Consider the following 12,013-nt stretch of genomic DNA (forward strand, 5'->3'; position numbering starts at 1 on the left):
ATGTGAAGAAGTTCTTGAATGACGTGAATAAAATCTCTATTCTGTATTTTTTTATTCCTCTTATGTTCTGTTTTATTCAGCAGTCGATATGATCTACCCATATGGAGTTTTCAGTAGGATTGATTTAATCAATTTCATTCAACATTAAAAATTTTTTACTTCTGACAGTAGAAACAAATTTTTCAAATGTTACTGCTCAATAAACACATCTGACATTTTTCATTTCAGACTGACAGATATTTAAAACATCACAGAAAAAAAAAACACACACACTAAAAATTGAAATAAAAAGCTGAAGAGATTTTATTCTTTTACACATCTTTTGAGATATGCTATATCAATCGTTGTATTATACAGCCGCTATCTGACAGTCTCTTATTGGTATCTTGTGAGATATTTTTATCAACAAAATCATTTTCAATAAATATTCAATGCTTGTGGCCTAGAGATAAAATAACAGGCAGAATGGCCCCTACAACAATAGCTACAAGTTCTACACTTTTAAATCCTTTATGTTCATGGATGATTATGGTCCCATCAGGGTTAGTATGTTTGACTTGTCCAGATGATACTTCTGGTAAAACATGGACTGTAGCTACATATAAAAAGGTACCAGCACTAAATAACATAGCAATGCCTGTTGTTTTAACATCTGTGAATGACTCTGCACTTTTCTGTAATGAAACAAATATTAACTTAATACTTACATACATGTAAGGTTCAAGTCATGATATAGAACAATATAATAGTCATTGTTATACTTTCTGTAAGAATGTTCTCTGATAATTAAAATTCTTTATTTTGACTTTGATTTAAAATAAAATCATTTTGAGAAAAGCTTACTATTGATTGATAATCAATACAACTGTTGTTAATAGTCAATAGCAAGTTCATGATATAAAAAAGGAGTTTTGCACAATTAATGTCACTTAAAAAGACAAAAGACATAATTGGAAGTAAAAATTTAACCAAGGTCATCTGCTTTGAATAAAAATGTCATAAGATGCAATTTAAGAACTTTCCTCAGATTCTTGCAATAGGTCAAGTAATGGATATTTCAATAATGATGATAATGAATTGGTGTTAAAAGTCCAGTGGAAAATAATACATGCACATTAGGATGCGAATATGATAATGAGATATGAATATGAACCCGGCTTTGAACTAGACAAACATGCTGAGCCAGATTTTTAAGGTGCTAGTTCACAAAGTAACACTCTATAGCCACTATAGGAAGACATGTCACCATACCCAGACACATCATTTTAACTCTAAGTGGCCCAGTCTTTACTCCTAAATGTTGTGTGCTCGGCAGATGTAAATACCAGTCTTTAAGTCTTTGGTTTACCTAACAAAAGATCAAACCCACAACCTCCCTCAAGCAAGGCAAGATTATTTCTTACTGGTTTGGTTTCAAATTGAGTCAGTATCTAATAATAAGAATACTGTAACCATTTATTTTGGTGAATACTTTATGTTGTGTTTAGCCAAATTCTTTACCCTTTTGTCTGGCTTTTATTTAATGCAGGTAAGGATTGTACTGACTAGTGAGCCAACAAATTAAATTTTATGTATAGGAGGTATTAAATAACAACATATAATAATTTTGATTTCATTGAAATTCAGTTTTCATTTTCTTTTCTTATACAAATCATAGACACATCTGATGACAATTCTTTCAATAAGCTTTGTTGTTCTAATGGGTTTGAAATGGATTTTATCCTCATATTTTCTTAGATGACTTCTTATTGTATGGCTTATTTGTTACAGCTCTTGTCAAATTATCTTTAACATGATGTTTATTATACTGACCTGACTTAAACATATAAATGTAACAAGTGCCATTAATGGAGCAGCAATAGAAAACACAAACAAATGTTTTTTAATTCTAGGTCTGTCAAAGCCTTCATGCAGCAGGAAAGATACTAAACCAAAGGCTGCCGGTGCCTGTAATTAGAAAACTCAAGATTTACCAGTAGTATTTTACATGGAATGAGAAGTCTGATTACCTACCTGTGTCAAATAATTGATACTACATATGAATAACAAAAAATAAATAATGTAGTTAAATTTTTACAAGAGATAGACGTAGGAAGGTTGTCTGACCTTTTCCAAATTTTGCCTTTATAGTTTTTGATTGACAAAATTTGAGCAAGAGTTAATTCCCTTTTGTCACCATCTTTGATGTCAACTTGCACAATATCCTTCAAAAATCAGCAAAATTCATCTTATTATACTGATTTCTGAATGATTTTAAGTTTTTTTAAAAAGCCTTGCATAATTCATGACTACAGTCTAGTAAGGATCTCTTCTCAGACTTGCTTGTATCACATGTTTCAATTTGGTTAGAAAATCAAAAAGTAATGTGTAATGGCTTGGACAGAAGTCATACAGCATTATTCATGTTTAAACATCTTTTATCTTTTTATCAGCATAAAAATGTAATGTGTAGTGGCTTGAACAGAAGTCATACAGCAGCATTATTCATGTTTAAACATCTTTTATCTTTTGTCAGCATCAAAAAGTAGTGTATAGTATCAGCATAAAAAAGTAGTGTACAGTATCTGGGACAGAAGTCATACAGCATAATTCATGTTTAAACTAAATTAATTCTTTGTAAAAAAACAACATGCAGGACTCACCTTATGTAACATAATAGCTACAAATACTATAAGTGTAAGTGATGAATGATTTAACATGACAGCTGCACCTAATGCTACACCATCAGCTAGAATAGAAAATCAAGAGTCAAATAAGTTGAACTGTGAGCTATTGTTTACTACTGATACTCCAGATAGAAGTATTTAGTAAATAGGAAGTTGATGAGAAAATGCATCAAACACAATATAGCATACTCACATAAAGCTTGTTTACTAATTTTAAAAAAACTTTGATTTGTAGTTCCTGAGAAAATGAGACAAAATTTTTATATACATGACCATCATGTGTAAGACACTATAAATATTCTGTAATGATATACTTTGATCATGCATGTTAATGTCATCCATTTACACTATTTTCAAGTCATCAAATCTTTTCATCATTCAGATACTACAAAAAACAGTAATCAATGAATGACCTGGCCTTAATTCTTATACAAACAAGTATTGACATTAACTTTAATAGAGGTAATGCAAAAGGTTAAAATAAATGAGATTTTAATCAAAATTTGTTCCATATGTTGCACTTGTTTTCTAAAAATAAATCTGTTTTCATTGTACACTTTAATAATACAGTAATCATCTTGTTCCTGCCCTCTGAAGCACAAACATTGTGTGTGTCAACAATTTTATCATATAATCCCTTATGTAAATAGAGTGTAATACTCCTTATAAATTATAGTTTCTTTACTTAAAAATATTGATTTACTATAATAATATATTCATCCTAGAAACTGCACTCTATTGAAACATGAAAATCTTTTGATCTTTATAATTTTGAGATAGTACATTGTGTAAGTTAACGACAGAAGACATCTGCTATCACAGCCTATACATTTTTTAATCAATTCTTATTTTTAAGTAAAGAAATTATCTAAAATATATTTCAAACACATTAATTTTGAGATAAAATTTACAAAATGAAAAATACCTGCAGCATGGACAACAAGTCCAAGTGTAGCTGTTATTTTATTTCTGTTCTGTTGTACTATTGAATCTTGTGATTCTGGGTCTGGAAAAAATAAAAATAATTTTCTACAAAAAGTATAAATGTTAATCTGAAAATTTAAATAAATACTGTTGGTTAACTTTCTTCTTTTCAATGAGTTGCTTTACAGTTGTTATAAAAACAAGAGTGCAAACGCTGAAATGTCTTGCCTCCTATACTGACCATTGATTTTATTTTGATAGTCGTAATATAAATTTTTACTACAAGTATCACATTGACATTTATGATCCAAGAAAATGAGGTCAAGGTCAGATAAAACAAGCTGGAAATACATGTACACCATTAATACAATCATTCCATAGACCGAATATAGTTGACCTATTGCTTATAGTATCTAAGAAACAAAGTTAACCAGGAAAACTGAACATTGACCAATGAACTATGAAAATGAGGTGAAGGTCAGATGATACCTGCCTGACAGACATATACACCTTACAATCATTCCATACACCAAATATAGATGACCTATTACTTAACGTTTAAGAAAAACAGACCAAAACACTAAAACTAAACATTGAGCAATGAACCATGAAAATGAGGTCAAGGTCAAATAAAACCTGGCAGACTGACATGTACATCGTAAAATATTTCCATACACCAAATATAGTTGACCTACTGCATACAGCATTAGAAAAACAGACCAAAACACAAAAACTTAACATTGAGCAATGAACCATGAAAATGAGGTCAAGGTCAAATTAAACCTGCCAGACTGACATGTACATCGTAAAATATTTCCATACACCAAATATAGTTGACCTATTGCATACAGCATACAGTATTAGAAAAACAGACCAAAACACAAAAACTTAACATTGAGCAATGAACCATGAAAATGAGGTCAAGGTCAGATGAAACCTGCCAGTTAGACATGTACACCTTACAATCATTACATACACCAAATATAGACCTATTGCTTATATTATCTGAGTTATGGACTATAGTTGACCTATTACTTAACGTTTAAGAAAAACAGACCAAAACACAAAAACTTAACCTTGTTCACTGATCCATAAAATAAGGTTGAGGTCAAGTGAAAACTGTCTGACAGGCATGAGGACCTTGCAAAGTACGGCATACCAAATATACTTATCCTATTACTCATAATAAGAGAGAAATTAAGATTACAAAAAAATCTTTAAATTTTTTTTCAAGTACCGGGGTAGTCACTAAACCATGAAAATGAGGTCAAGGACAATGGACAAGTGACAGACGGAAACTTTATATCATAAGGCATCTATATACAAAGTATGAAGCATCTAGGTCTTCTATCTTCTGAAATATTAAGCTTTTAAGAAGTTAACTAACACCGCCGCTGCCGGATCACTATCCCTTTGTTGAGCTTTCTGCAACAAAAGTCGCAGGCTCCACAAAAATGAAGTCAAACTGTTGGGATAAAATTTCAAAAATCATTATATCTGTCACTCATTAAAAAAAAATATGAAGGATACAAGGATATATATATGTTTGCTTTCAAAATTGTAAGGGCCTCAGTGGCAGAGTGGTGTAAGTAGTCCAACTACTGCATCACTAGCCTGTCAACACTGAGGTTGTGAGTTCCAATCCCGCACATGGTAGGTGCATTCAACTCTGGTCTTAATTTACTTGGATTGTCAGTTTTTCTACCAAAGGTCGGTGCAATTTGTTCTCTCCAGCTTCCTCCACCAATAAAAACTGACAGTCATGAAATAGTGCAATAGTGCTGGGAATGGTGTTAAACACCAATCAATGTACAACTACATAGAAAAATTTGTGTTCCTTCATGAAAACCTTATTTTCAAAGCGACTAATCATGGTCAATGTTATAATGGTCAGATAAAATAAAAAGTAGTGGTTTATAACCCATTTAAATTTGTTTTTTTCCAGGTTTCAAAACTGTTTTACTTTATCACTTAATCTGCCAAAAACATTCTGTTTTATCTGTTACTTTATTTCTGATTTATGTTTAGAAATATTTTTTATCATTAATTTGCAGTAAACTGGATTTGAATGAACTTTTTTCACTGGTGGATTCATGTTTAAAAGATTTCCTAGATGATTAACTAGAGGCTCTCAAGAGCCTGTGTCGCTCACCTGACTCTACTTTGGTTTTAGAAATCATGTAAAGATAGATAAAAATCATAACAGATACCCAAATAATGATTGAGGCCAAATTTTGATTAATATTGGTCCTGTTATTTAATAAAATATCCTGGTGGCCATCTTGAACAGTAAATCGGCAACAAAGTAGCAACACTTGGTCAGCACTTCATAAGGAACATTCATGCCATGTTTGGTTTCATTCCATTCAGTGGTACTCTAAAAGAAGACATTTGTATGTATTTCCCATAGGGTCCTATGTTAAACTAAGCCCCCCCCCTAGCGGCCATCTTGGATGATGGATCGACTGCAAAGTAACAACACTTGGTCAGCAACTCATAAGGAACATTCATGCCATGTTTGGTTCAATTCCATTCAGTGGTTCTCTAAAAGAAGACAATTGTATGTATTTCCCATAGGGTCCTATGTTAAACTAAGTCCCCCGCTGTCGGCCATCTTGGATGATGGATCGGCTGCAAAGTAACAACACTTGGTCAACATCTCATAAGGAACATTCATGCCATGTTTGGTTCCATTCCATTTATTGGTTCTCTAAAAGAAGACATTTTTATGTATTTCCCAAAGGGTCCTATGTAAAACTAAGTCCCCCGCTGGGGGCCATCTTGGATGATGGATCGACTGCAAAGTAACAACACTTGGTCAGCAACTCATAAGGAACATTCATGCCATGTTTGGTTCAATTCCATTCAGTGGTTCTCTAAAAGAAGACAATTGTATGTATTTCCCATAGGGTCCTATGTTAAACTAAGTCCCCCGCTGTCGGCCATCTTGGATGATGGATCGGCTGCAAAGTAACAACACTTGGTCAACATCTCATAAGGAACATTCATGCCATGTTTGGTTCCATTCCATTTATTGGTTCTCTAAAAGAAGACATTTTTATGTATTTCCCAAAGGGTCCTATGTAAAACTAAGTCCCCCGCTGGGGGCCATCTTGGATGATGGATCGGCTACAAAGTAACAACACTTGGTCAGCATCTCATAAGGAAGATTCATGCCATGTTTGGTTTCATTCCATTCAGTGGTTCACTAAAAGAAGACATTTGTATGTTTTTCCCATAGGGTCCTATGTTAAACTAAGTCCCCCGCTGGCGGCCATCTTGGATGATGGATCGGCTACAAAGTAACAACACTTGGTCAGAACCTCATAAGGAACATTCATGCCATGTTTGGTTTCATTCCATTCCGTGGTTCTCTAAAAGAAGACATTTGTATGTATTTCCCATAGGGTCCTATGTTAAACTAAGTCCCCCGCTGGCGGCCATCTTGGATGATGGACCGACTGCAAAGTAACAACACTTGGTCAGCATCTCATATGGAACATTCATGCCATGTTTGGTTCCATTCCATTCAGTGGTTCTCTAAAAGAAGACATTTTTATGTATTTCCCATAGGGTCCTATGTTAAACTAAGTCCCCCGCTGGCGGCCATCTTGGATGATGGATCGGCTACAAAGTAACAACACTTGGTCAGCACCTCATAAGGAACATTCATGCCATGTTTGGTTTCATTCCATTCAGTGGTTCTCTAAAAGAAGACATTTGTATGTATTTCCCATAGGGTCCTATGTTAAACTAAGTTCCCCGATGGCGGCCATCTTGGATGATGGATCGGCTACAAAGTAACAACACATGGTCAGCACCTCATAAGGAACATTCATGCCATGTTTGGTTTTATTCCATTCAGTGGTTCTCTAAAAGAAGTCATTTGTATGCATTTCCCATAGGGTCCTATGTTAAACTAAGTCCCCCGCTGGCGGCCATCTTGGATGATGGATCGGCTACAAAGTAACAACACTTGGTGAGCACCTCATAAGGAACATTCATGCCATGTTTGGTTTTATTCCATTCAGTGGTTCACTAAAAGAAGTCATTTGTATGCATTTCCCATAGGGTCCTATGTTAAACTAAGTCCCCCGCTGGCGGCCATCTTGGATGATGGATCGGCTACAAAGTAACAACACTTGGTCAGCACCTCATAAGGAACATTCATGCCATGTTTGGTTTCATTCCATTCAGTGGTTCTCTAGAAGAAGTTCAAAATGTAAAAAGTTAACGCCGACGACGGACGACGCCGGACGACGGACGACGGACGCCAAGTGATGAGAAAAGCTCACTTGGCCCTTCGGGCCAGGTGAGCTAATAAAAATGTATGTGCATAAATTATGGCTCACCTGATGAACCATGCATATGTGATCCTCCTATCTGGTCTACCAACAACATAAATATAAATCCTATTACCAAGGTAACCCCAATTATTGAATGATTATCTTCCATTCCATGGCTGTGATGGTCATGCGATGAACCGACCTCATGTTTATGTTCTGTAGCCTCTTTTGCAGTTGAAGAATGTTCATGTTCGTGGTGACCTGCAAATAATCTCTTGAATAATCAAATGATTTCCCTGATTCATATTTGTTAAATTTTTTTTTTCAAAAAAGTTACAGACAGGTTAAATACATCAAAGCATGGAAGAGCTGGAAAGGTTTATTCTATTTAAATAAGGGGATAATCGATTTGTTCAACCCGGTTTCCAAATCTGTTAATTTTGTTTAATTGGTCATAGGGGTTCCCTCACTTCCCTGTATAATTATTTTCTTTTCTAAATGCACTTTTTAACCTTGTTGATGGATACATGTAGATTAAAATAAAAATTCCATAATATTCACATCTTATTTTTTATCTACAAACCTTCACCAGCACTATACATGGCATGTATTCCCTCTGGAATAATTACAGCTAAAGCTGTCCCTACAAGCAGACCTGCTCCAAATACTGTCACTAGTTTTAACTTCTCCTACAAAAGAATATATTTGTCATCATGGTCAATGTCAAAATGTTAATAAAAATGTCAAACTTAAAACTGGAACAGAAAATAATGATAACAGACATGACATAAAAAAACATAGATATTGCTTTAAAAAATCAAATTCTTTAAAAAGTTTGAAAGGAAAACTTTAATTTAAAAAAATTCAACAAAAAATTTGGATCCCAGGTAAAATTTTATTAATATCCAACGTCATTTGATATCTTCTTTTTGGGGCAAATTTTATGCATTGGCTTTTTTGTGTGTAAATTACAACAGAAAATGTATAGAAAATCCAGTCAACCAGAAAAATACCATTCAAATTAAATGATTTTCATCGAATTAAACATTGTTTCACTCAAAAATACCTTAACAAAGCTTAAATCTGTTTGAAATAGAAATAAACATGCCAAATAGTGATCTCCCAATTTTTCTGTATATCGTTTTTGAATGGAAGATATATAATAAAATGAATAAGTTATGTAAGTATCATCTATATGAAAATGCAATCAAAATTTCTTTATCTTCTTTAAGTTATTTATTGTATACCGGTACCTGATATATATTTCTGCGATAATGGTCTTAACAATAGAAGACGTCATTTTAAGCTACCAATGGTAATGAAATATACAGAAGTACAGTCGAACCTTGTTGAGTCGAGGACGAAGGGACCAGATGAAAGTATTCAACTTATCTGAGGTCTAACTCATCAGAGGTCAAGTGTGACCCATGGGATGACCCAGTGCCTTCAAGAGATTGTTCGGCTAACATCACAAACATCATATGCATGCAACCCCTTAAATACCAAACACAGTAAGAATATTTTCATAACCAATTTTTTAATGAATGTGAATAGTTTATACAGATTTAACAGACAGACTCATAATTATTGAACATTAGTCATAATTGTTTTATTCCTATTAATTGTGGTAAGGCCAAAAATAAAATTAGAATTGTTTGGTGTTGCCTACCTTAGTACCTACCCACCTAAAATGCAGCCTACCCGAAAAATTTTATGACACATATTGTTACAAATTTTTTTCTAAAAGTTTTTTTCGTGCTCTTACCTTGATTTCTCGTCTCAAACATGTAACTTATGTTGTTAGTAAAACAAAAATAAATCCCTACCTACCTTCCTAACCCTACAAGGCATGGGTAGGCAACATCAAACAAAGAATTTGTTAAGGGTGGCCTAAGTAATGAATTTTAAGCTTGGCTTGGGTTATTCAAATTCCTTTTGTTTTTATATCAGGTGAAATATATTCAACACACTAAAGTTCCACTTGGACAATTAACAAAGGTGTTAATTAACAGCCACCATAACACTGTCATTTGTCAGACAGAGGCTTTCAAAATTTTGTTTAAGCTACTCATACACATTTATGTTTATCTATATATGTCTTCACTTTAGATTTTATTCCCTCTACATTTTTTTCTCTTTTAAATTTTATTTATTTACCTCCATTATTAAATATCAAGTTTAATTTCAACATAATAAGATAACACCACATTATTTTTCTTGTGGTCAAAGATTAACAGCTAGACACTTGGTATCAACAGATGATTGAATGATTAGCTCCTCCCATATGCTCTTATATCATGTATATATAAAGTATTTACCATGTGCTTTTATTTTACCGACCGTGCGAGGGCTGTATAGCCAGTCAAGGTCGTTAAAAACCCCCATCATCACCATTTTATTTACATAACCTAATTATTAATTAACTCCCTGTTGTGACATCAAAATGTTCCGATGGATAAATACTTTAAAATTAAGTGATAAAAAAAATCACTAAAAAATCATCATTAAACTGTAGTGCTACCTTAAATTTACATAGAAAGGACGACTCCCTGATATTTCTAACAAAGTCGGACTATAACAAACTCGGCCTATAACATGATCGGCCTCACAAAATCGGACTATAACAAACTCGGACTAGTAGAAGAATGTAAGTATGATGTTGGATGTTATTTTCGTTATTTGAAATTAAGTATCAGTACTTAATTAATATTACATTAATTATGATTTACAATAATTAAATAATTTTTTTTGAAAATTTTAGAAGCAAGTAAAATTACGTTAAGGAGATATAAATAAAAAGAAAAGTAAGAATAAATTCATTTAATAATGAAAATCTACCATTTATTTGTCTTTTCTTTTATATTATTTGTATGTCCCTTTCAAAATAATTTATCATATGCATAACTTATTTGATTGAACTTGAAATATGACATCATACTGTCACGTGTATTGTTGACACCTTTTAAATCACCTTAATTTAAACTAATAACTGGCACTCATACCACACCTTCTTATATCTATTATATATCACTTAAACTGTATCTCATATAAACACATATTTTATATGATGGATCCAAGTTTATTTTAATACATTTTTTATATATTTTTTTCAAAAATAATTATTCTTATCTCATAAATTCGTATAAAATTTTTATATATTAAGTAAATTTTTTAAAAAGTCAGAAAAAAACCGTTAACTACTAATCGTAGTCCGAGTTTGTTCAATATATTTCAGAATTTTCTGCATATAAATAAAGGTAGGCCGAGTTTGTTATAGTCCGAGTTTGTGATAGGCCGATTTTGTTTTAGTCTGAGTTATCCAGCAGCGGAAAGGACTATAAAACTTACTGAACTTTACCAACAATTTGAATCAACCAAGTTTGACTCAACAGAGATTAAAATCCTTGATAAAATCATCCGAGATTTTGACACAAGTGTTACCAAATTCTACACAATAAGCTTCAATAGACCTTATCGCTATTTGGAAATCTGCGCCACTTGACTTGAGAATCTGTGCCTCTTGAACAATTGACGTCATACAACAATCACTTTTCCATTGTGGCGTCAGATGTTTTCTATTACGTCGTCAAAATTTTACTGGAACCTTTGTGATGCCCAGTAATGGCGGACAAATAGCGATAAGGTGTATTGTATTTGAAAGGTGGTTTTACTAGGATATGAAATTTTAATGAATTTTTCTGTAACCTTTGCATTAGTTAACACAGTCACAAACCTTATTTTATCACAGTGACACACTTCATTTTTGTACAGTTGTAACCACTCGTACTTATTTATTCAAAGAGGGATTTTTTAAATTATGCGGCTTTGAACAAAAGTCTTTTTTTTCAAATTTGACGTTGCTACGTTTTTTGTACCTAAGATTGTCCGTCAGCTGTTTATCCTGAAAAAAAACTTTAAATAAAAACAGTCGTTATGTGTAAAGTAACCTCTGAAAATGTGATTGCAAGTGGTATCAGTCCTGACATATAACAACCAATTAACATAGCAAGACAAAGTAAAAGCAGTGTCCATATTTCATCCATTCTTGACGGTGTTTTTTTTTCAGTACATAACAAATCGGAAAGTCGTGTCAGATATTGAAGTCGGAGTCAAGTAATATCGCTAAAAATAGAAAGA

At 32.9% G+C, this 12,013-nt stretch overlaps 1 protein-coding gene across 2 annotated transcripts; it reads right to left on the minus strand.

Annotated features, from left to right (window-relative positions):
• Positions 1–279: 279 nt before the first annotated feature.
• Positions 280–11,973, minus strand: LOC127738119 (zinc transporter ZIP9-like). Of its 2 annotated transcripts, none has more exons than XM_052249250.1 (7): positions 11,824–11,973; positions 8,460–8,565; positions 7,943–8,137; positions 3,592–3,672; positions 2,643–2,728; positions 1,813–1,947; positions 280–674 (listed from the first exon to the last, which is right to left on the minus strand). In XM_052249250.1, exons 1-7 carry the CDS (start codon positions 11,917–11,919, stop codon positions 429–431), a joined length of 945 nt encoding a protein of 314 aa, XP_052105210.1. In that variant the 5' UTR covers positions 11,920–11,973; the 3' UTR covers positions 280–428. The 2 variants fall into 2 exon arrangements, with proteins under 2 accessions (XP_052105210.1, XP_052105211.1); XM_052249251.1 differs by lacking the exon at positions 11,824–11,973 and adding an exon at positions 11,610–11,686.
• Positions 11,974–12,013: the final 40 nt, after the last annotated feature.

This window comes from Mytilus californianus, unplaced genomic scaffold, assembly GCF_021869535.1.
Source record: "Mytilus californianus isolate M0D057914Y unplaced genomic scaffold, xbMytCali1.0.p SCAF_4, whole genome shotgun sequence".
Classification (NCBI taxonomy): Eukaryota; Metazoa; Mollusca; class Bivalvia; order Mytilida; family Mytilidae; genus Mytilus; species Mytilus californianus.